The 24,444-nt window shown below is 42.0% G+C and overlaps 1 protein-coding gene across 1 annotated transcript in view; it reads right to left on the bottom strand.

Moving 5' to 3' along the window:
• Nucleotides 1-24,444, bottom strand: part of LOC108676833 (treacle protein) — a 136,958-nt gene that overhangs the window by 107,286 nt on the left and 5,228 nt on the right. The window contains exon 2 of the mRNA XM_047882440.1: nucleotides 6,699-6,798. Within this exon, the coding sequence (XP_047738396.1) occupies nucleotides 6,699-6,798 (100 nt within the window). The remainder of the gene's footprint in view (nucleotides 1-6,698; nucleotides 6,799-24,444) is intronic.

Raw genomic sequence — 24,444 nt, 5'->3', positions numbered from 1 at the left:
CTTCACGCCCAGTTCTGGGTGGGAAAGAATTCAATTTTAAAAGTTATTTGATAGTGACACATAAAATCCAATTCAAGTGTCGCATAATTTTATGAATACCCCACTAAACTGAAATATTAGATGAAAACAAAGCATTTTTATCTGTTGATGCGCATATGATTTATTAACTACTAATTTTTATTTTATTTGAGCAGATGTACATGAAAATTCGCCTTGCGTTCCAAGACGTGGACGGAATTTAAATGTTTGTGTCTGGTCGACTTTGATATAATATAATGTTTTCAAAATATTTACAAAGCAGCCACAATGACTCGCATGCCTGAGTTCTGTGACGCTTATATTATTCAGACATTAATTCATCTGACAAAAACAATTAAAGTCTATATCAAACCACTTCATTCGTATAATCTTTGATGCAATTACACATGCTTTAAGCCAACCGTTAAACCATGAGCAGTGATCGCTTACAAGGATCATGATTGTTCACTCCGCCGAACATTAGCTACGAGTCCTTCAAGAACTGCCAAGGGGGACGGGTGCTGATGAGCATCGAGGTTGAAACACCGGATCTAGGGAGGAGTTTCAAAGAATTCCTGGGCCAGAGAAAGAACTCGCCTTCTTCAACTCCTGGGCCAGATGGAGTCCCGGCAGTGTTACTGTACAGATGTGTCGGTGCACTTAAGACCCCTCTGACTTTGCTGTGGAAAACATCATTGAGTGAAGGAAACGTTCCTAGTTACCTAAAATTAAGGCTAATAGCCCCAAACTACAAAGGATTTTGAATCACACACATGTAATCAAAGTATTTGAGAAGGTTGTAGCTAGAAGGTTGGTACAGTACATGGAGGAGGCTAACCTTTTCAACAGAAGGCAAAATGGTTTCAGACGAAATCGCTCCTGCTTGTCTCAGCTACTGGAGCATCACTACCAAATCCTGGCCATGCTGGAGGAGGGGGCCGAGATTGACGTAGTGAATTTAGACTTCGCGAAAGCGTGTGGCAAAGTTGACCATGGAATGCTCTCCAGAAAATTAAGACTACTGGAGGTTGGAGGTGAATTGTTGGCATAGATCCACATCTTTCCAACTGAAAGACTACAAGCTGTCGTTGTTGGAGGCTCGAGATCGAGCGGGGCTAGGGTGAAGAGTGGAGTACCACAGGAAACGATACGCGGTCCTATCCTCTTCCTCATCCACATCGCCGACATAGATGTTGCAGGTAACCACGCCTCTGCATCGTTAATCGCGGATAAGACCAAGATATTAATAACCATCACGGACAAGACGGACTGCGAGAGATTGCAGGAAGACCTCGCTGCAATATATGACTGGGCCCAATTGAACAACATGCAGTTCAACGGGACCAAGTTTGAGGTTTTGAGATACAGAGGTAGCGGAAGAGCTGATATGGAGCACCGCTACCTAGCACCTGACAACTCGGAAATTGAAGGGAAGCGCCTCGTTCGTGATCTAAGAGTGTTGATGAATACTCGGGTCAAGTTCGGTGATCACATATAGCGGCAACAACCGCAGACGGCAAGCGGCAGATAGGGTGGATCTGGCGGACGTTCAGAGTAGCAGAAGCCCGGAACTGATGATCACGCACTCCTGAGCCCTTGTGATACCTCTCCTTGAATACTGATGCCTCCTGCCAAAGGATCTAAGAGAGGGTGATTTCACCCTGGAGACCTCCAAGAGACGTGTTCCTGTGCACAATCCCCCGATCGTCCACCACTGCACGTTCACTTCGTGTTGTTCTCGGTTTCTATGAAGCTCGCTAAGTACACGTAGCAACTCAAGCAAACGTAGTAAGTGATTTCTAGTCTATATGATTGGTTGGTTTAACTTGAAAAGCCTTTTATATGAGATTAGTTACGAACTCATAATTACTTTAGGTAGTACGACCCAAGCCAGTTGCTGCTGCACGTGGTACCATATCCTAGCTTACAAACTAGTAATTCCAAAATAAATGCAAATTATATCGGAAAAAGATACATTATATCCAAAAGCATTTATTCCCGATGATAAATCTGATGATAGCGATCTGAAGCCGTGACGTAACGGCCCAATGTGACCGAGTGCGCGACCATGACGCAAATGTTCGTTTACACTCCCACCGTCCACTGCTGCCACCTCAGCGCTATTCGTGGACGCAGCCACGGGAGGGCAGTGTGGTGAATATGACAGTGTGACTGTGAATAGGTCATTCATATAATAAGAAATTATACGTGTGGCAGATATTTGTGCCTCGACGTATAAACAACTCCCGCGTATAATGGAAACTGTAAACGCAATCCAGGTGCACGAGAACTTGCAGCGTCGCTTATAACAACTCTATTACGTTTGTAATAATATGGGAATACATGCGGAAATATTATTGACATCGACACGCTGGTAGCCTCATAAAGGAGAACTATAATTATGTTTGAGCAAATACTTGTTAAAAAATAAAGCATGCGAATGAACCCCCGATGCGGTTACCGCCGATGCGGACAACACGCGACGGAGCCTCAACACAATTTTCCGTTATAGCTTCCATTCGTATAAACTCGAGCATTTCTCAAATAATAAAAAGATTTTATTATTCATAAAAAAATACAAAAAATCTGATCAGCTAAATAATTTAACCTCTATCAAAATAAATAAAACAAGTACGCTTCAGCAGCACCACACTGAAGCAGAACTTAGCTTAAATTCTGTTTTGAGCATCACACGCTGCCGTGATCCTCCTACACAACGCTACACGCTGGCCCTGGCCACACAACCAGTCATGATTAACCTAAATAACCTACGTTTATTGAGAAGAAATATTAAGATTTTCTTCTTTTCCAAATTTCATCAGACTTTCAATACATTTACCTCCTTCGATGCCTTGCTTAAAAGCTATCCTCGTGCATGGGATCAGCAGGGTTATAATATCTTGCTTCGTCATCTAGAAATACGTAATCCAAGTCACTTATTGGAACACTAACACTCATTATGTCCGAAGCATGAGGTCCCTTTGATGCTACAGGCTGGAATGGGGAGCTTATGGCCTGGAAAAGAACTGATCTTTAGTAGACGGTGAAAGTGAAAGGGTTTTATTCGAGAAAAGTTTGATATATTGAATCCCGTTAAATATAAAAGTTATACAAGTACAGTGTATTTTTTACTTGTGTAGGAAGGAAATTTATTACTAAACCGCTATAAAATCGCATAAGTCCATTTGCGCATTGAATTTAGTTTCTCCGCAACAAGTTTAGACGAAACTTCAAATACAATAAATATATAAAGAGATCATTTTTAAAGTAAAAAAATTGGCGTCGTAAGATTTCCCGTGCATTTGTTCTCCAGCTTCCGATAACCTGGGATCAAATAGAAGCTTTGAGTGCTGCCGGACTGAGCGTCAGTTTTAACACAAGCTCTTGAGTGCCTCTTTGTTAGCTTCACTCTTGAGCTTCAGCACGCACCAAACAAATTCAGAGAGCGAACTTCATTATGGACATACAGAATATATGGAAAGCCAATGTATATTACTGGGAATAAAAAAAATAATAGTACAAAAAGTGTTTCGGAACATTCTTCCCCTTAAATGATTCATAGAAATTATGCGCACTGTTCAAAAAAACAGTGAAAAAACGTTATTACCGGCGTTCTAGTAACCAGCCGCTCAATGAAAATAAACCGTTTTGTCGTTTTTTTTTCAGATGTTACACGGGTTTCTAGTGTAAAATTGGAATAAAAACGGCAACACGGTGTTTATTTTCACGAGCCGGCCGGTTACTGAAACGCCAGTAATATCGTTTAACGGTGATTTTTCTAACAGTGCACAAACACAGAAATTCTTCTTTCAAGCAGGTTTCATTGAAGACCAGAGAATTTGTTTTATTCGCAATTTTCTTATTAGTTTTTTCAATATATCGAACAATATTTTTAGTTTGAACTGGCAAATCGAAAATCAGGTTACCGATGGACATTTTTATTTCGTTAACGACGTTTCGAATGATTTGCCAGTTCAAACTAAAAATATTGTTCGATATATTGAAAAAACTAATAAGAAAATTGCGAATAAAACAAATTCTCTGGTCTTCAATGAAACCTGCTTGAAAGAAGAAATTCTGCCAACCTATACTAATTTTCAAACACAGAAATTTACCTTTCCCTGCATCCGAATATTCGGTGGTTTTGAGCAGAAGCAAATGGTACTGCAGCGAAGCATATTTGACCGCTCACTTAATGTAAGAAAACGACAAGATAATGACTGCACAAATTAACAGCGGGAGGGGACAGCTAGCAAGTCGTTCGCGAAACAGCGAAGCAAACCATCGCAGAATGGGTAGGTCATTTTAAAAATTATTGGCACCAGTGTGAACATTCCTCACAATTAGATATAACAAGTAATTCAGACATAAGGAACAAGCAAAATAGAATAAGATATCCAAACATTGTAAACAGACATAATTAACAAGCTTTTCAGACATAATAAACATCACTGCGTTCAGAATTGTGTCTTTCAAGTCCAATGATGATAGTTTTGCTTCGACACCTTCGGTTGCTTGACACGTCGGCCAGAGTGGCGCCCAACTATTGACGAGCTGCATGCATATTGCTGCCTGTGATCACGTCACACTATCACGGTCTCGCCTCACACAATTCATTCTTACTGAATTTACCAAATTGTTAGTATGAAATAATTGTAATAGTATATTTTTTAAGACCAATTTTTATAAACTAATAGTATATTTTTTAAGATTGATTATTTTTTAATTTAGTCGTTTGATAGTGACAGAAAGATGCCGCTTGCAACTGCTCTGTAATTCTGAAATTATGAACAAAAATTTAGGAATTATGCATTTAAAATCAAGACACAACAAATTTGTACTAAGAAATATATATTTCTTTCAAAGTATAATTGAGATAAAGTTTTGGTTTTTGGCAAGATGATGAACGGGGACACTCATCTGTTGAATTTCATCGATAATTTAAAAAAAAAAAAAAACTACACAAAATTTTTAGTATCATAGAAGATCCGTAATACGAATGATGTGAAATAGTGCATGAATAATTATTAAAAAAAAATATTCAACAACATAATATAATTAACAATTACATTTGACGTCATAAATTTTCAACGTTCTTATTTCGAGACGTCCTATTGAGGGCAGACCCTATTTCTTTCGCTAAGAATTGATCTTTATCATCTCAATCAGATTCATAATTGCATACTAGCTTTTTCTATTGCATACAATATTTTCAGTTATATTTCAGTTGATGTCTACCCAATGTTTGCGTACTATTTATTTATTGAAAAGTCTGATAACAGAGAATTTTCGTTACTTACCATAACAATGTATAGCATGCACTGGAATATTCAAGCGTTCAGCAAGGACCGCTTGGAGTTAAAACTTCCCGAAGAATTTAGCGGAAAGAATTGCGGGCTCCGATCGAACGCCTGAACTTTGCAGCTTGGATGAAAGCAGGCGCCTACAGCAAGCAGGCGCCTACAACAAGCAGGCGCCTACAGCAAGCAGGCGCCTATAAAGCAAGCAGGCGCCTACAGCAAGCAGGCACTCACAGCAAGCAAGCGCCTACAGCAAGCAAGCGCCTACAGCTATCAGGCGCCTACAGCAAACAGGCGCTTACAGCAAGCAGGCGCTTACAGCAAGCAGGCGCCTACAGCAAATGCTAAGCAAGTTGCCAAGTTTCCAAAAAAAAGCTTTGCGCAGGCCATCAGAAATCCCCCTTGCAGCCTCGGCGTCGTAAAATCCTGCACCGACTCTCCTGATCAGCGGCGTTGGTTACAGGACTCGGTTTCTCATCGCGTCCAAGGCAAGCGCCTCCGAAAGACCATCACAAGCAACAGCAGTTAAAATTATTCATGGCATTACCTCGTCGCAAATTCTTCGCGTAGAGAATAAATCAACGTTTTTTTTAATTATATGCGAGTTTATTCCTAGTTCGAAAATGAGTTTATGAAGTTTATTAGACGTGTAGTATTCCTTGGTTAATCAAAATTCAAAATTTATTTTGAATAAGACTCAAATTAACTAGATAAATGCTCATGAACATTGTTCTTGAACCATGTTCTCTTGAGCTAAGAAGATCGTCATTCCCTTAAATGAGTTCTTCGTTGAACATTTTGTCCCGTCGATAAATTAATTTGATGTTACGTAGTATAAACACGTGTTTTTTAATTACTACCGAGCAGGAATGGTCTCATCACTGAGTCGAGTAACACATATCACTCACTCCAGCACTCATTCATCAGAAAAATTCATCATATTCATCATTAGCCTCAGTCTCTGAATCAATAACTTGACGTGGCAAGAAACTCCACCTGTTTGCAACGAAGAGTGATATAGTGAAAATAATAATAAACTAAATAAGAGTACGATTGGCCACAAATGCAGGTTCTTGCCATCATTTAGATAGCTTTAAAATAAATTAGTATAGGTTGGCAGAATTTCTTCTTTCAAGCAGGTTTCATTGAAGACCAGAGAATTTGTTTTATTCGCAATTTTCTTATTCGTTTTTTCAATATATCGAACAATATTTTTAGTTTGAACTGGCAAATCGAAACCTGATTTTCGATTTGCCAGTTCAAACTAAAAATATTGTTCGATATATTGAAAAAACGAATAAGAAAATTGCGAATAAAACAAATTCTCTGGTCTTCAATGAAACCTGCTTTAAAATAAAGCAAACAATTATTTGTACTCACCTGAGAACGCCTGCGGAGGTTTGCGGATGACCACAGCTGCATTCTGAGGATGATATTCGTGCCAGCGGTAGGTGCTGCGATACTCAGAGTGCAGCTGCTGCTGAAGAAAATTTAAAGTAAATTAAACGTTTCACAATATCCGACATATGAGTTTTAAATAAAAAATTACTCCAACTAAATTCTCACAAACGTAAACTTATTGTCAGGATCAAATGAGACTGGGAATATTGGGATATCAAAGTTACTATAGCCCAAGGTAGGTACGACGCATATACGTTTGTCAAAATTGCTGAATTGTTAACATTTAAAATTTATAAACTAACGAAATCTTCAGCCGTACTTGCACGGCAAAGCGAGGGCGAGAAGCCTCCTCCCGCAACAACAAAGCTTAACTTCGCTTAATTGTTTGTGCATTAAACTTGGGAAACTTCTGTGTTGACTTGGCGGCAAGAAATGGATCCAGAACTTAGAAGTCTTGAGTAGGAACTTGTAAATTTGAACTTATAAAGTTAATCACAGTTTTCAGATTAGTCATCTTATGCGTGAGCGAACATTGATCGACCATCATTGTTTAAAGGAACAATAAAAACACACATATATGCATTCGCGCAACCATATATGTGCAGCGCTTATGAGTGATACTTGGTTCTATTGTTGCTTCTCTTTACTCATCAAGATAATTCCTATGATATTTTAGCCTCCACATCTACACGGGAAAGCATGAAGCAAATAATCGGTTATTGCAGCGATCGCGCCGAGCACAGACCAGGCAGGGCGCTAATCACGCTCCGCTTTATCGCACGAGTCCATAATGTGGCGGTCCATTAAGATGAGGTAATGGTCCCAGGCCTGATAAGTGCGCGCGCAGAGAAACATTTAGCTTCCAAGGAGTTATGTTCAGCGTGAGATTGAAATATAAATTTTTAGCGTGGGACTATTGACAAAATCAGAGAAATCTTCTAAAATGAATTTACGCCTAGTGAATTAAACCTTTTTTTGCGTGTAAACAACGTTTAATAAAATCAAAAGATTTCAGAAATAGTAATTTTAACTTCTGATATATTAATTACTGTACGAATTGTCATTTATAACGTAGCAGTAGGCGATGTGTCGTCCCAATTATTGTTTTAATAACCTTATTAAAAGTTTAGCGTAGCACGTTACGAGCTATCAGCTATTGTTGCTTGTTCGCGTATAAATTAATCGCAGCCAGACAATTTTCATTTGAATGTTTGTACCACACGACCAAGGCGTTGGGGCCCACACGACTAAGACGTTGGGGCCCCACACGACCAAGGCGTTGGGGCCCACACGACTAAGACGTTGGGGCCCCACACGACCAAGGCGTTGGGGCCCACACGACCAAGGCGTTGGGGCCCCACACGACCAAGGCGTTGGGGCCCCACACGACCAAGGCGTTGGGGCCCACACGACTAAGACCTTGGGGCCCCACACGACCAAGGCGTTGGGGCCCACACGACCAAGGCGTTGGGCCCCACACAACCAAGGCGTTGAGGCTCCACACGACCAAGGCGTTGGGGCCCCACACGACCAAGATGTTGGGCCCCACACGACCAAGGCGTTGGGCCCCACACAACCAAGGCGTTGGGGCTCCACACGACCAAGGCGTTGGGACCCACACGACCAAGACGTTGGGCCCCACACGACCAAGGCGTTGGGGCCCCACACGACCAAGACGTTGGGGCCCCACAAGTTCAAGGCGTTGGGGCCTCACACGACCAAGACGTTGGGGCCCCACAAGTTCAAGGCGTTGGGGCCTCACACGACCAAGACGTTGGGGCCCCACACGACCAAGACGTTGGGGCCCCACACGTTCAAGGCGTTGGGGCCCCACACGTTCAAGGCATTGGGGCCCCACACGTTCAAGGCGTTAGGGCCCCATACGACCAAGACGTTAGGGCCCCACACGACCAAGACGTTGGGGCTCCACACGACCAAGACGTTGGGGCACCACACGACCAAGACGTTGGGCCCCACATGACCAAGACGTTGGGACCCCACACGACCAAGACGTTGGGGCCCCACACGTTCAAGGCGTTGGGGCCCCACAAGTTCAAGGCGTTGGGGCCCCACACGTTCAAGGCGTTAGGGCCCCACACGACCAAGACGTTGGGCCCCGCACGACCAAGACGTTGGGGCCCGCACGACCAAGACGTTGGGGCCCCACACGACCAAGACGTTGGGGCCCCACATGACAAAGACGTTGGGGCCCTACACGACCAAGACGTTGGGCCCCACACGACCAAGACGTTGGGGCCCGCACGACCAAGACGTTGGGGCCCCACACGACCAAGACGTTGTGGCCCCACACGACCAAGACGTTGGGCCCCACACGACCAAGGCGTTGTGGCCCCACACGACCAAGACGTTGGGCCCCACACGACGATGTCGTTAAGGTCTTAATTAGTCCGGAAGTTCGGACGGACTTCCAAGTGGCATCAGGCGCTGACTCATCGAAACCAATATTAGGAGCCGCTGCAACTTTCCTGCTTAGTTCAGATTATAATAAGTGACTTGAACATGCATAGTTAATTCAGAACAGGTGACTTTAATTACTCTCTTTAGTTCAGATTATAATAAGTGACTCGGACTTACATAGTTAATTTAGAACAGGTGACTTGAACTTCCCTCCTTAGTTCAGATTATTATAAGTGACTTGAACTTACATAGTTAATTCAGAACAGGTGACTTGAACTTCCCTCCTTAGTTCAGATTATAATAAGTGACTTAATTGAACTTACATAGTTAATTCAGAACAGGTGACTTGAACTTCCCTCCTTAGTTCAGATTATAATAAGTGACTTGGACTTACATAGTTAATTCAGGACAGGTAACTTGAACTACACTCCTTAGTTCAGAATATTATTAGCCACTTGACCTGTAGCTTTCTTCGCTACGTACATTCACGAGCGAGTACATTTTCGATTCGTTGCATGAAGGAGGGTGTAAAGACTCTCCTTGTAGGTCTTTAAGGTCGTAGAGGACAGTAATGAATACACGGATTTCGTAGGTGATTTTTGACCGGTTTCTGAAATCAGTACAAAACATAGCATAAGAAATAAATCGACAAATCAAAATATAATGACAATATTCACAGTTTTAGCTAATCCTTAAACTAATGAAGCAAATCTTACCAAATTACTGGGGGTTCATGCATATACATCAGCTGACAGACAACTAATAAACGACTTCGCGAATAGAAGAAAACTTCTACTCCATAGTCGGCCTAAAAGGAATACGGACGTTTCTAATGCTTTTAACAGAGGGCATTCACGTTCCAGTAATTTTTCAAACAATCTATGATTTTCCGGAAATATGACGGCTTCCGTCAAGCACAACTATCATCAAAATCAATTACAATATTTTTAGGAAACTACTCTATAAAGTTATTTATGATTAACATTTAAAAGAGTTGTACAGTTTATAATTTTGAACCAGAATATTCAACATTATTCGGCCTTCAGTGAAAAATGTAGATATTTCGCATTGAAAGTATCGCTCCACCTAAATTTCCCCCGCAGCGCATCACATCAAAACCTTGATGCCAACATATGTGCTGAAATATTCTCAATTTTTATAAGAACTCTCGGCACATTTCCTTTTATCGGCCACGATAGCTCTAAAGATTCGATAATTTCCATCAACCGAATTCCAATATGCGACCAATTTCATTGGCTTCAACGCTAGGTGATATCACAGGTGCGGTGGCATCAACACGTTAGGTGCGGTGGCATCAGCACGTTAGGTGCGGTGGCATCAACACGTTAGGTGCGGTGGCATCAACACGTTAGGTGCGGTGGCATCAACACGTTAGGTGCGGTGGCATCAACACGTTAGGTGCGGTGGCATCAACACGTTAGGTGCGGTGGCATCAACACGTTAGGTGCGGTGGCATCAACACGTTAGGTGCGGTGGCATCAACACGTTAGGTGCGGTGGCATCAACACGTTAGGTGCGGTGGCATCAACACGTTAGGTGCGGTGGCATCAACACGTTAGGTGCGGTGGCATCAACACGTTAGGTGCGGTGGCATCAACACGTTAGGTGCGGTGGCATCAACACGTTAGGTGCGGTGGCATCAACACGTTAGGTGCGGTGGCATCAACACGTTAGGTGCGGTGGCATCAACACGTTAGGTGCGGTGGCATCAACACGTTAGGTGCGGTGGCATCAACACGTTAGGTGCGGTGGCATCAACACGTTAGGTGCGGTGGCATCAACACGTTAGGTGCGGTGGCATCAACACGTTAGGTGCGGTGGCATCAACACGTTAGGTGCGGTGGCATCAACACGTTAGGTGCGGTGGCATCAACACGTTAGGTGCGGTGGCATCANGATCCTGTCTCTTATACACATCTAGATGTGTATAAGAGACATCGTGTAGACGCGCCTTGTACCTTGTCATTATTATGTGATCCACCACAGAGGTTAGTGCTTGCATTGTTTATCGTGTTTTTCTTCCGTGTTGATGTAGTGGTGGCATTTCTGGTGATTTCGATTATTATTTATACTGGTTTTTTATTTTTGTGTGCTTTATTCATTTGTTAGTGTTCCGTTAATTCAAGTCCTTAATTTGTATTTATTCTTGCTTTTTCAGCGAAGTTCCGAACATAGGACATGATTACGAATTAATAGGCAAGGGCTAGAAAGACACACGGTTTACAGTTTTATAATTTGTTTTCTTGGATATATCGTTCATTTATTATTATAGTTCTTTATTTACCATTTTATTCATCCTTTATTGTCGATCATTGGCCAAATGTTCGGGGTCAGAGAATGTTTAATTATTGATTAGTCCCCAACAGCATCAACACGTTAGATGCGGTGGCATCAACACGTTCGGTGCCATGGCATCAATACATTTCTTCGTTGCGTCGCAGAGTATAAGCGATAACGTCACCGCGCAGCAATATTGATAAATGTGTACCCGAAGCTTGATTATACAATCTGTGCCGCATAATAAGAAGTTCAGTTATTGATAGACTCATTTTTAACATTTAAACTAACTTGGCCTAAACTTAAACTAGCGTAGAAAGAAACCATTTTAGCGTTGAACAACGGTCAAATTAAATCCCCTCTCAGAAATTCATTCCACGAAGTTACATAGGACAGGATAAATTAAATTTGAATCCCGAGGTCGTACACTTTTTATTATTTATTATTACCAACACTAAATCTCAACCATCGTTTTACTTGCGAAATAAACTTGTTATTTATTTGTTAAATGCAGGCCGGGAGAGTTCTATCATCTGGGCCCCCACAATTCCTTAAGTTATCGCTGGTGACAAGAACGCGTGTTGTTTGCTTCGCGGATTTTTTGCTGAGTAGAAGAACTGAACTGCGGCCCTTTGGTGCGGCTTCCTGTAGTCACCCAGACACCCCAAAGACTTGTAATCTAAAGCAGCTCTTTGCTTGAAATGATATTTATATTCAGGTGATATTAAAAATATAATCAATAAATAATAATAAACGCACTGCCGTCACTGGTCCCCGGCGGCTGCCCTGCGCTAACGTCCGTCACCGATCTCCGATCTCGCGGTCTCGATCTCGCGGTCTCGGTCTCGCGAGTCATCGATGACGTAACAGTCCCCATAAGCGCTGCACGCTTCGTCCGCTAACGCAGCCCAGATTTGTTAACTGAAGCTATCAAAAATTAAGAGCAGAGTTTTTAAAGTAGGACCAGTATTCACAAAGTATTTATCTCACGCCACTGCAGCAATTTTGTACATTAAAAAATCGCTTCGATTGGCCTATGTAGACCTGCCTCCAAGAGGGCGATCGGCGCGGGGAATAGACGATGTCGCCACATTTTTTGTTCATCTGACCGCTCCTGAACAGCAACTCGCTTCCTGCCATCAAGAACTACGAGATCTTGAATCTGTCCGCGGGTCAACGGAGCTTTGGACTTATATTGCAAATTATATTAAACTTATATTATATAAACTTATAAATACGGATAGTCTGGCAGTTTTTTTCCGCACCGCGTCGGCAGCACACGAGTGCTTGCAAGTCAACTTTGAACATAACTTCTATATACCCTCACCAGTCTTGATGCGAATTGGACGCACGCGGCGGCTGACCTGTAAAAAAATTTCATATTCTGAGCCATGAGTAACAATGAATTGAGCTTTGCGACTCCTTAAAACGCATCGTTACATCGTAACGCGATATTTAAATGCTTCTGCGCGGCTATGGAAACGGACGCTAGCACTGCTCTGCTGCTGCAAAAGCTGTGTTTTGCTTATCGCCAGTACGCTCATTAATCTATTTCTCAATGGAGTTGCAGTTATCTCTATTTTAACTTAAGTAAAACATGCAAGATAATTATAAAGATATCAATAATTCTTTTTTTAACCTTGATTGTTCGAGGGTTTGCTTGGTTTCAGCGCCTGAATTCGTTTTAAACGTGTTCGGAAATTCCCGAGTTTCCCTGACTTTGACGTTCAATTGGCACTTTTACAGCCCCACCAAAGTTCATAAAGCAAACTCCAGTTCACTCCAAACTCCAGAAGCTTTGAGCTCAACAGGTCGGTCCTCGATCATGCCAAACTTACACGCAGTGGCAGCACAAAAACTTAACTATGGCTCGGCAATATGGCTCGCTTCTAAAACAAATTGTTATTAAATGCTTGTTCTCAGAGAAAACCTCAACTGGCAGATCTAATTCTGCAATTCAAATGGAATACTTCATTTGCTAATATTCCTCAGGATGTTCATCAATCCCAACATTTCCCAGTTGATATCTAGTCTCACACCTGTTCTAGTCTCACATCTAGTTCAACGATAGAAGATCCTATATAGACCATCAATAACCGCGCAAAAATCAACGTATTAATACTCCAAGAATATAACTCATTGATGAACCAGCATTGAACCATTCATGTATCTCGGGGCTTTCCAATAGATTACACAAGCAATTGCGAAATACTTTAAATACTTCATTATTTCAACACCTCACTAAAAAACAACAAAAAATCATATGACAGCAATAGATTCACGCCATATTAATTTCTCAGCATCAAGAAAATCAAAAGGAGTTATTAATGTAAATATTAACGACATAGATAATCATGAACATTGCAATTGACGCAGCGAATTACCAATCAGCAATGATGAGACGATGCAGTGAGCCCCTGTTATGCCAACAAGAGCTGTTGCAGGCATAACATTTATTAAACAGATGAAGGATGCCCCGCATTCTGGCTAATAGAACCGATTTCTTATCGTGGCTATCAGAACAGGAATGATCATTAAACAGAGACAATAGGATAAATTCCGCGTTTAACTTACAACTGAAGCCATGGCTTTAGTCGTGAGGATCACTTCGCACATTCCTTGCAAGTTTAGCGCCGTTTGTTGCCACAATCATGACGCTGTTTCTTACTTACTATTGGTTAGTGAGATTACAACTGCGAGTTAACGATGGTTACTTGGTTAACGAGTTTGTTCAGCTTTATTGCTCATTGTAGTTGAGTACGCTCAGAACATTTGCTGGGTCAAATTGTTCAAAAAGCGACCCACTGTCTAAAAGCACAAGCAGAGAGCGGACGTAGCTCTGATACGCCCTTTTGCTGAGCCAAACTATTTTAGAATGACACACACATGAGCAAAAAGTGCATCACTATTTGAAGAAAATCACACAAACTTCTTTGAGTGTATGGCTATTTGTCCCAATTTAGGAGCTTATCCCGTCAGTCCGGAAAGATGGCCTCTACGCACCTGGACTACATCGTGCTGACCTCATCACATCCTGCCATCACCCTACAGCTGACCTCATCACATCCTGCCATCACCCTACAGCTGACCTCATCACATCCTGCCATCACCCTTCAGCTGACCTCATCACATCCTGCCATCACCCTTCAGCTGACCTCAACAAACTTGCAGTTCTTCATTGCCCGAGTACATACAATGTTATATTACTAAATCATTAACTAAGTTAAACACACCTATACATGAACACAAAAATTGCTTCAATGCTACATCAGTTAATAAAGTTTAATTCAACCATAAATGAACACTAACATTGTTCTACTGCTACACCATTAATTAAAGTTAATTTCATCCACACGATTATTTGCGACAATAAATTTTTTATTCATTGTCAAGCTCGGGCGCCCCGCAGCCAATGAAAGCGCGAGTGCTGATCGCTGTGCGTCAACAGGCGCCTGAGCGCTGCGGGGTAAGCTGCTCAACGCTGCAAATCTGCAGAGCAAACACGAGCCTGCAGCACGAGCCTGCAGCACGAGCCTGCAGCACGAGTCTGCAGCACGAGCCTGCAGCACGAGCCTGCAGCACGAGCCTGCAGCACGAGTCTGCAGCACGAGTCTGCAGCACGAGTCTGCAGCACGAGTCTGCAGCACGAGCCTGCAGCACGAGCCTGCAGCACGAGCCTGCAGCACGAGTCTGCAGCACGAGCTTGCAGCACGAGCCTGCAGCACGAGTCTGCAGCACGAGTCTGCAGCACGAGTCTGCAGCACGAGTCTGCAGCACGAGTCTGCAGCACGAGTCTGCAGCACGAGTCTGCAGCACGAGCCTGCAGCACGAGTCTGCAGCACGAGCCTGCAGCACGATTGTGCAGCCTTGCCTACTGCAGGCTCTGAACCATTGCTGCAGAAAGCTTCTTAAAATATTTAATTAAGGCAATTCAACGTGAGCAAAATCTTGGCCTGTTAGAGCCAGATCAGTTTGGCTAATGGATGCTAACACATAGAAAATACTCTCTTTACATAATCAGCCAATATCATCAGTAACACTAATCACTAAATCATCAATCACTAGAGTATCATCAGTCTTCATTAATGATAGAAAGATGGTTGAAAATACGAAAGAAACGAATTAAGTAAGTCAAATCAACTATGCGATTCATTCCAGAAAATTTAAGCCCTTGGAATAAAAAAGATCCTTCCATCCATCTGAAGCGCTGGAGGAATTCAGCACTGAATTCCAGGCCTGCCCTCCAGACAAGACGCCTGGGACAGCGGCGCAGTCCAGCGGCATAGTCCAGCGACGCAGTCCAGCGGAGCAGTCCAGCGGCGCAGTCCAGCGGCGCAGTCCAGCGGCGCAGTCCAGCGGCGCAGTCCAGCGACGCAGTCCAGCGGCGCAGTCCAGCGACGCAGTCCAGCGGCGCAGTCCAGCGGCGCAGTCTAGCGGCGCAGTCCAGCGGTGCAGTCCATCGGTGCAGTCCAGCGGCGCAGTCCAGCGGCGCAGTCTAGCGGTTCAGTCCAACGGCGCAGTCCAGCGGCGCAGTCCAACGGCGCAGTCCAGCGGCGCAGTCCAGCGGCACAGTCCAGCGGTGCAGTCCAGCGACGCAGTCCAGCGGCGCAGTAAAGCCCTGGTTTATGGCAAGTGCCGACACGGTCTGGTGGCAGCTTGAGGAAGGTACGTGGCAGCTTGGTATGGCAGTAATGGCATGCTCTAACGTTTAGGCGCATCTTGTCGTCATATTGTAGTATTTTAATCCTTATCATTATCAATTTCTTTCATGATCCCTCTCTGCTGCCCGGGTCAAAAGCAATTTTTCTTCTATACAATTGTAAATTAATTGAATTCTTTACAATTGCAATAAATGAGGTTGTAATTGTGAAGGATAGATGTTCTCTTAGATATTCTGACTTGTGGATGAATACAGGATCTCATATGGGTAAGATAAATGTACTAAGCGAAAGATGCCGCGCTTACCTTACTCAAAAAACTATAACTCAGTACTCACTGCATTGAGTGACAGAGAGCGCATTTTCTCGTCGACGAAAACGTGAAGTCACGGACAGACGGACAAACAGACGGACATGACGAGTACAATAGGGAATTTTTTCCATAAATGAGAAATTACGCTAAAAATCACCTGAAACGCGTAATAAAGGCCTCACAGGAAGATAAAAAAAACCCTCTCTGATATGCCCTGTTCACCGAACTCTTGCAAGCCGCTCCGTGAAGTCCGTGATGAAAGCTTTATCGTTGTCTTCATTGGCGCATTTGTTATAGGAAAAGGAAATTTGGCAGTGATTGGTGCAAGCAATCAGCTCCCACCCCAGTCCACCAGGAGGAGCTCGTGTGTCCGAAATTAACGTTTCCATCAAGCCAAACTCGTAAGAAAAAGTAAGTTAACAGCAAGATCAGGCCTTATAAATGATGTCCAGGCTAAGTTTTCAGCCGTCGGCTCTTTAACGGCCGGCCTAAAGACGCCTCTGATTTTCAGTAGGGAAGTAGGGAAAAAATCCCTGATCGGACCAAGTGTTCAGTAGATCATGACTGCGTCGAGACACTTACGTTGATTGCCGCCATTAATGAAAAAGAAGAATGTGTTACCTCTGTGAGCTTCATCGCAATTTAGTTGGATTATTTACAAGAGAATCGAAATGAAGAACACACCGGCTTCCTGTTAATTCTGCCCTGTCATCATTACCCATCCAAACTTGCGGCATCTAAACTACAAGGACATAATGTAATACATCTGTCGTCAACTTGAGTTTATCGCACAACACTTAATTAATTCCTCCTAAGAATTGCAAGAGCACCGAGAACCACTTGCCAACGACACCAACATGTGTTGGGATTATCGCCGTCCTTCAGTAAAACGGCATATGGCGGGCAACAATCGTCGGACGCCAGAGTCGGCCAACACCCAATCGCTGGGAACGAGGCTCAAAGCTCCGTAGTGTTCGCATTTCAGCCAGAAGATCAAGGACTTAGCGCTCGACTTTCTTGTCGAGTCAACCTTGGACCACTTCAAAGAGGTCGTTAGGAACCTTGAAATCCTTTTAAATGCGAGTCTCATCATCTCATCAGCCCTCCTGCGGCCATCCCTACCTCCCCCATTCCGTCCCTTTTCATGGAAAGATACTCAGCAAGTCTAGCATCTATTGTCGTAAAAACCTCATTTCTGCGGACGGTCATGGCCGTATAAGAGCCTCTTCAAGGTGTCCGTCTAGCCTAAATTATGACACTATGAACCAACTCAATTGCATACATGGATCGCACCGCAGATAAAGTCAACATGTGCAACCTGCTTGCCCACGACACAGTGCCGTATGTATACACTAATTTTTTTAAGCATTCAACGAAGAATTGCACAGTGGGTTCGTTGATAACTGCGTGCCGTGCACTTCTACAGGCAAGCGTGCGAATATCAGGTTAGCGGACATGTTTGCTCTTTAAAGCATTCGAAATACAAGACTCCTCACAATAGCGCTGCCGGAATGTTCAAGTCTTTGTATTACAAGCGGTAGCCTTAGAACTTGCTTTAAATTTATCGGATTATTAGTGATCATTAGAAGACTAACGTCGGTCGACGGAGTCATGCCTTTAATTTTCATCAAGGTAGCAGTTATTAGAGATCATTAGAAGACTAACGTCGACCGGCGAAGCCAGAGCTCTAATTTTCATTAAGGTAGCGTCGTTAATCTCATAGTGCAGACTACGCCACGCGCTGATGGCGTTCATCATCACGAGCTTAAATCCTGCTTCGCTAATGAAATTTTTCTAATTTTCGCGCTGGTAGGGGATTTTCAGCTAACTATTGGCATCGCATATTACTTTCGTTGGAGTAGATTTGCTAGCATAAGTTCTACTACCATTGAGATATTAGGAATAATTCTGACTGGAATAATTAAAATTATAACATTAAATCAATTGACGGAAAAATGGCCGCCCGGGAGAAAACAGTGTCCCGAAACAACTCTGAAATACCTACAAACCTAAAAGATTAATTGTCAAGAATATATTGATCGTAAAGAATATAACGATGTTCGCTATTTTTTAAGCCCACATCGCGAAATACGCAATCATAAAACAAGCCATACTACATGTCCCCTTCAACACCAGACGATAGTATAACGATTAGAAATTCGTCGGAAAAGTTTATAATTAATTAAATTTCCTATTCACCATAATTTTAACTGGCCTTCAGATTGATGAGCAAGTCAGCTATTTTCTTCAATGCTATGAAAACAAAAAGAAGTTCATGTTCACTGTTGACAGAAGCCTCAACGGATCCTACAAATTGAAATGAGCAAGCAGTAGAACAAGGGGTGCGGTCTATTTTATCCAATTATTCAGAACAAAAAATAATTTTGTCCAAGTATCACATGCACGGATAATTAATTTGCTTTTCACTACTGAAACCCGAAGTCATTCGCAGCGTAAATTACAAAATTGGCTTACCAAGACATGGCTTACCAAGACATGGCTTACCAAGACATGGCTTACCAAGACATGGCTTACCAAGACATGACATGGCTTACCGTGACATGGCTTACCAAGACATGGCTTACCAAGACATGGCTTACCAATACATGGCTTACCAAGACATGGCTTACCAATACATGGCTTACCAAGCCGGGCTAAAACCTTCGTCGCGCTTTGCGCACCAAGAATCACAGACACAGTTTATTAGCGGTAGCTCATTCACTTATAAACTTCCCACGAAAACTTCTCATTCAACTTTTCCACACAACGTCTCCATTCAAGCTTTTCATACAGACACACACAAAGCATCCAACACACAGCGTGCGGCTGTCATAAAAACGCACAACACACCAGTACCAGGAGGCCATATATACCCGCACTGGAGGGCTCGTCGTGCCCATTTCATTACAACACTTCTCCTTAACTTCACTTCGTGTTTGTTTGTTTTTAGGTTTGTTTGTTTGCTTGTTTATTTTCTGCTTGTTTCTTTTTTGTTTGTTTCTTTTTTATGTTTGTTCGTCTGTCGGCTACAAATCTTATAATCGATATTTAAGACACGTCTACCTCTCCAATCGATCTAAAATTTTGCACACTTTCGTAAAGTAGGAGAAAATGCTTGAATCAATTAACCGAATAAATAATTTCGAAAATTTTTAATTTTTTTTATATATTAAAAAATGAAACAAAAATTTTTTATATATAAAAATTAGATTAGAAATTCGTTGTACATGTACATGTACACTGGCCTCTTTAGAAGTGTTATCTCTAAAAATTAATTTTCACACGCATGTTATTTAAATAGGTAATGGCCACGCGCCTCAGTCGAACTCACTCAGTCACAGTCACAGTAAACTTCGGCCTCGAGTGCCGCTGCGCTTGGCGTGTTTACGAAGTATTAAAATAGACCGGAACTAAATGGTCCGCAAATAGTTATGTTGATTCTCAATAATTCCATGAAATTATTTATAAGTGATATGAGCGAGAAAGTTATGGTAGACTATCAGAAAAAAATATTAAAATTGTACACCTAATTTCATGTTATGATGGTTCGATAATGAAATTTAAAAAACTTCGTTAATTACCGCTATACTGCAATCAAAGACTATATGATTGTGTACTTGCAGTCTTTATCAGTCATCATAGAAATTGCGTTCAGAAACTTCAGACGAAGAGAAAAGTCTGTTGTCCTTTCATTTCAATAGAATCCTAAGATGTTACAAGTGAGATTTCTTGAAGCAAGATACAATAACTCCACCATCTATATTCGCATCCAGGTTGCTCTAATTAACAGACAAGTCTGCGTGGCCGATGGTTCAAGTTCGGTAGAGAAGCAAAGACCTAATTAATTAATTAAATTAAAGCTTTGTCTATATACTGACGGCAACTCGGACTGCTGTGTCTTTGGATAGGGATTAGGCTGAGAAGACACAGCACTGTTTTCATTAATATTTATATAAAAAACAGTCTTGTTTACTGAATTTTGCTTGAGTAACTCAAGTTCCTAATTTGCCCGAGTAGGAATATACCTGAATACTTATTAGCAATTTTACAAAAATAAAATAAGAATGAAGATACGTTAATCGAATTTATTGAAAATTTATCACGTATAAAAAATAATTCAATTACATTAATTTTCTTCACAACAAAGAGGAAAAAATAATTTACTAATACGTTTTTAATAACTCAGTATTGGACCCCAAGTTTGGGTTCGTTGAATGGTTTCAGAGGCTCCAATGGTTTCAGTAATAGCGAGTCGTCTATATTGTAAGCCTATAGCTCTGCCCCTCTCAACTTCAGCTATGAATCTTCACCATTTGCTGGGCTTTTAGCCATCACGCTGCGCTCTGATGTCTTCCATGAGCTTTCAAAAGACTCATGTCGGGACTTTGAGAGGCTGGACGTGTGTCTCAATTTGAGGACGAGCTTTTCATTCCAGGCGTAGCACAGGCGAGTCGTCTTGGCTCATGGTTCTTCCTGACGCATCAGACACTTTTTTTGTCAGTCAACCATCTGGTGTCTCCAAACATTTTCTGCTCACAAGACCTAAAGAACTTTTCTGCTGTCCAGAAATTTGTTCCCTCTCTGATAATTCACCTCTGTTATTCTAATTGCAGGCATGAAAGCCAAAAAACTTTTTCTACGTCGATTCGTTCATTTGGCACGGGTTTTGCGAGCGTGGATCTGCAATCGTTTGATTATCTCGTTGCATATGACTTAGGAATAGGAATTTATTATTTGTAACAATTAAGGGATATTAGACGTTTTAGAATTTGGCTACAGTAGCGGCGCTGGCGAGCCGATCGGTTTCTGATAGCAGCTGGAAGGCGGACTCTTATTTAGGCCGCGGCGATTTGGACGCCTAAACAATTTCGTGTTAAGGGTTGACAAAATTCTCAGAACGATTTTTCTTTAATTTAAGTCAATAGGATTTCCGCACTCATGGAGAGGCTGAATCAGCAGTTAAAGTAGTAGTAATAAACGCAGAGATCTCGCGCCTACCAGAAGCTGTGGTAGACTAGAAGGCCTATACATGACTGGGATGTATCTAAAAGAGTTAAGATTAACGCGGCAAAGAAGCTTCAATTATGTATAAGTTTGTTAAATTATTTGCATTCTCCAATGCTTTTGAATAAAACACTTAGGTCACTCATAATATTTTGCCTATCTTTTGTGTGAATAAAGAAATAAAATATTTAATACAACCGCTTGGAAAAGATATTTTCGACACATTTGCAAAATTCATAACAAGGAAAATCCACAAATGGAGGCTGGAGTAAATGGTAAAATATTGGTTCAGCTGCCGTTATCGGACAAAAGAACCCCAAATTCTAACTAGAATTATTATTGCTTTGGTTTTCCGATATCACCTCATCTGCTGTCGCCGGACGTTCGTTGCTCTTAAAACTAAGCCTCCATCAAAAAAGTCCCTCTGACTGGCTTATTAATCATGGATAGTGAATAAAAATTTAAAAGCAAAGAATAGTCCACATAAATTCATTTATTTAAAGAAAATGTTTTGGAGTCCAGCTCCATCGTCAGATCGTAGAATCTAGAATTTACATAGAAAGTCACAAGTTAATACAATTGAAAGCACAGAACACAATTAAAAACCTAAATTTACAAGTAATAGGGCATAAAAACCTATTTATTCACAATTTCAAGGGGATATAGGAGCTAACAGCTGAATTTAAACTGGGCCTAAGTTTGAAAATGTACAATGATTCTAAAATGCGCAAATCTGAAGTACCGGAGGTGGAAGCTAACACTCTAAAGTCACTGTCAGAAATAGGGACATCACACTGCTCGGCGTGAACGCGCACAGCCGAATGAGGGGGGGGGGGCGCGATAGCAACTGTCCGGTCCTACAACTCCTGCCCTTATGCAGGAGTTGTTCTTACATATACCTGCTGGATGCTTGCAACAATACGAGCTTCCCACGATCCTCAGGAATAAAATTCAGGTGACTTGAACGTTCGCTGCTAACTTGATACGCAATTGCGATGGTAAATACACTTGTATATCGCACAGTTACGCTGATACTTAAATTTATGTGTCTCACAATTACACTGACGTTTATACCTCACAGTTACACTTCTACAAGTACGGTCATTCGGTACCCCAATTTCGTATATCCATAGATTCAATAAATATCTATGCCTAATACTCTGATAACAATGAAATCAGTATGATTCCATAAGATCTAAAGTTAATCAGGAAAAATTTCTTCTGACTCCTGCCCTCACCACACACGCAGGGATTGTGCACCACACATATCTTGTAAACCACACAAGGATTGTATACCACATAAGGATTGTACACCACATATATATTGTATACCAGACATATCTTGTATACCACACAAGGATTGTACATCACACATATCTTGTATACCACACAAGAATTGCACACCACATATGTATTGTACACCGCACAAGGATTGTACACCACATATGTATTGTATACCACACAGAACACTCATGCCACACAGGGAAGATTCAGGTACAAACGCAGGCTATGGCTGCCCAACACACCTGCCTGTTTGGTCCCATGAAACTCGTCCTAAACTTCCGCGACAAATTCAAAACAAATACAGCGGCGGACGGCGGTACCTCTGAAGCTTATTTACAGGCTGTCCTGCGGTGAAGGGCGCGGTGAAGGGGGCGGTGAAAGGCGCTAGGAGCGGCCAGGCGAGATGTGGAAGTGAAGGGGGCGGCAAAGGGGGCGGTGAAAGGCGCTAAGGGCGGCCAGGCGAGATTTGATCAAGTGAGCGAGACCTCGCTTGGAGAAAACAACATCGGGACGGCGATGAGATTATTACAACATGGCAAAATATTCATAATAAAGGGTAGAACTTAACATACTTAAAGAAAGCATGCACAAGTAATACTAGCACGGGGTGCAGAGGAATAATTTCCAGCTACGCAAGGATGGGTCAGCATTGCTGTATATAGTTTACGATTATTAAGAACCGTCGTCGTAAAAATTCCACCTTTGCGGCGCTTGGTGCTCCGCTTGGTGCTGGACATTGCAAATAGAAATTGCTTACCTGCGGAGGGGTGGCCGCAACAAACCAGGTTTGAATATACAATTTTTCTCGCTAAAGCACCAATTTCACTGCCAGCTCCACAAATCAGAATCATTCAAAATCAGAATAAACTGTATCCCAAATGAAATGTTGAGCATTTAAATGAAAATATTAGCTTCATTGTGCAGTTATTTAGCTTCTTCAGGTAGTTACAAGTAGTTACATAACCGAGCGCATGGCGCCATTTTCCATAAACAGCTTAAATTATAGTTTACCAACCATTTACCCCAAATCTTATCCAACAAAATTTGATCGGTACCTTGTTAAGCTGTTTATGCAGATTCGGGGTAATTGTTCGTAATAATATTGAAGGTAATTGGTAATTTTGTTGGATAAGATTTGGGGTAAATGGTTGGTAAACTATAATTTAAGCTGTTTATGGAAAATGGCGCCATGCGCTCGGTTATGTAACTACTGTTACATGTATTCTTTAAATTTAATGAAGTCATATTAACAGAAAATTGCAATAGTATTGAATGCTAAGAGAGTAAAACTCGCTTTATTGGAATGACGTAATTGCAATCATTCTAAAAATAAGAGCTTAAAATTTGTTTCAAAAACAATCGCGAGATTTAACACGATAACAATTAATAGACGTGCCCATGTTTAATATAAACCACAAGAAGGCAGCCATGATTGTTTATTCCACTTACATCGAGAACACAAATTCAACCATGAATTTTTTGAAGAAGCAGTCAGAACCTCAACTAAAATAAAAAAATTGACCTAAACCTTCACATCGATGGCACAACTCTTCCCGTTATCAGCAAGCCGCGGCCTCGGCGCAGAATGGCGTGTTTATTCTGATGCGAAGTCCACGATTACATTTATTGAACAAAAATCCTGATAACGTCACACGAGCTCAGGGAATGGCTGGGCTCATAACTGAGGGATTTATGGAGAGCTTTCGGAGGCCGAGCTCATGTATTGCAAAGGTTGTGCAGTGGTTGAGTT

The sequence above is a fragment of the Hyalella azteca genome, unplaced genomic scaffold, assembly GCF_000764305.2.
Source record: "Hyalella azteca isolate HAZT.00-mixed unplaced genomic scaffold, Hazt_2.0.2 contig10447, whole genome shotgun sequence".
Taxonomy (NCBI): Eukaryota; Metazoa; Arthropoda; class Malacostraca; order Amphipoda; family Hyalellidae; genus Hyalella; species Hyalella azteca.
The sequence above is the reverse complement of the archived record's forward strand: the minus strand, read 5'-3'. Positions and strand labels throughout refer to the sequence as shown.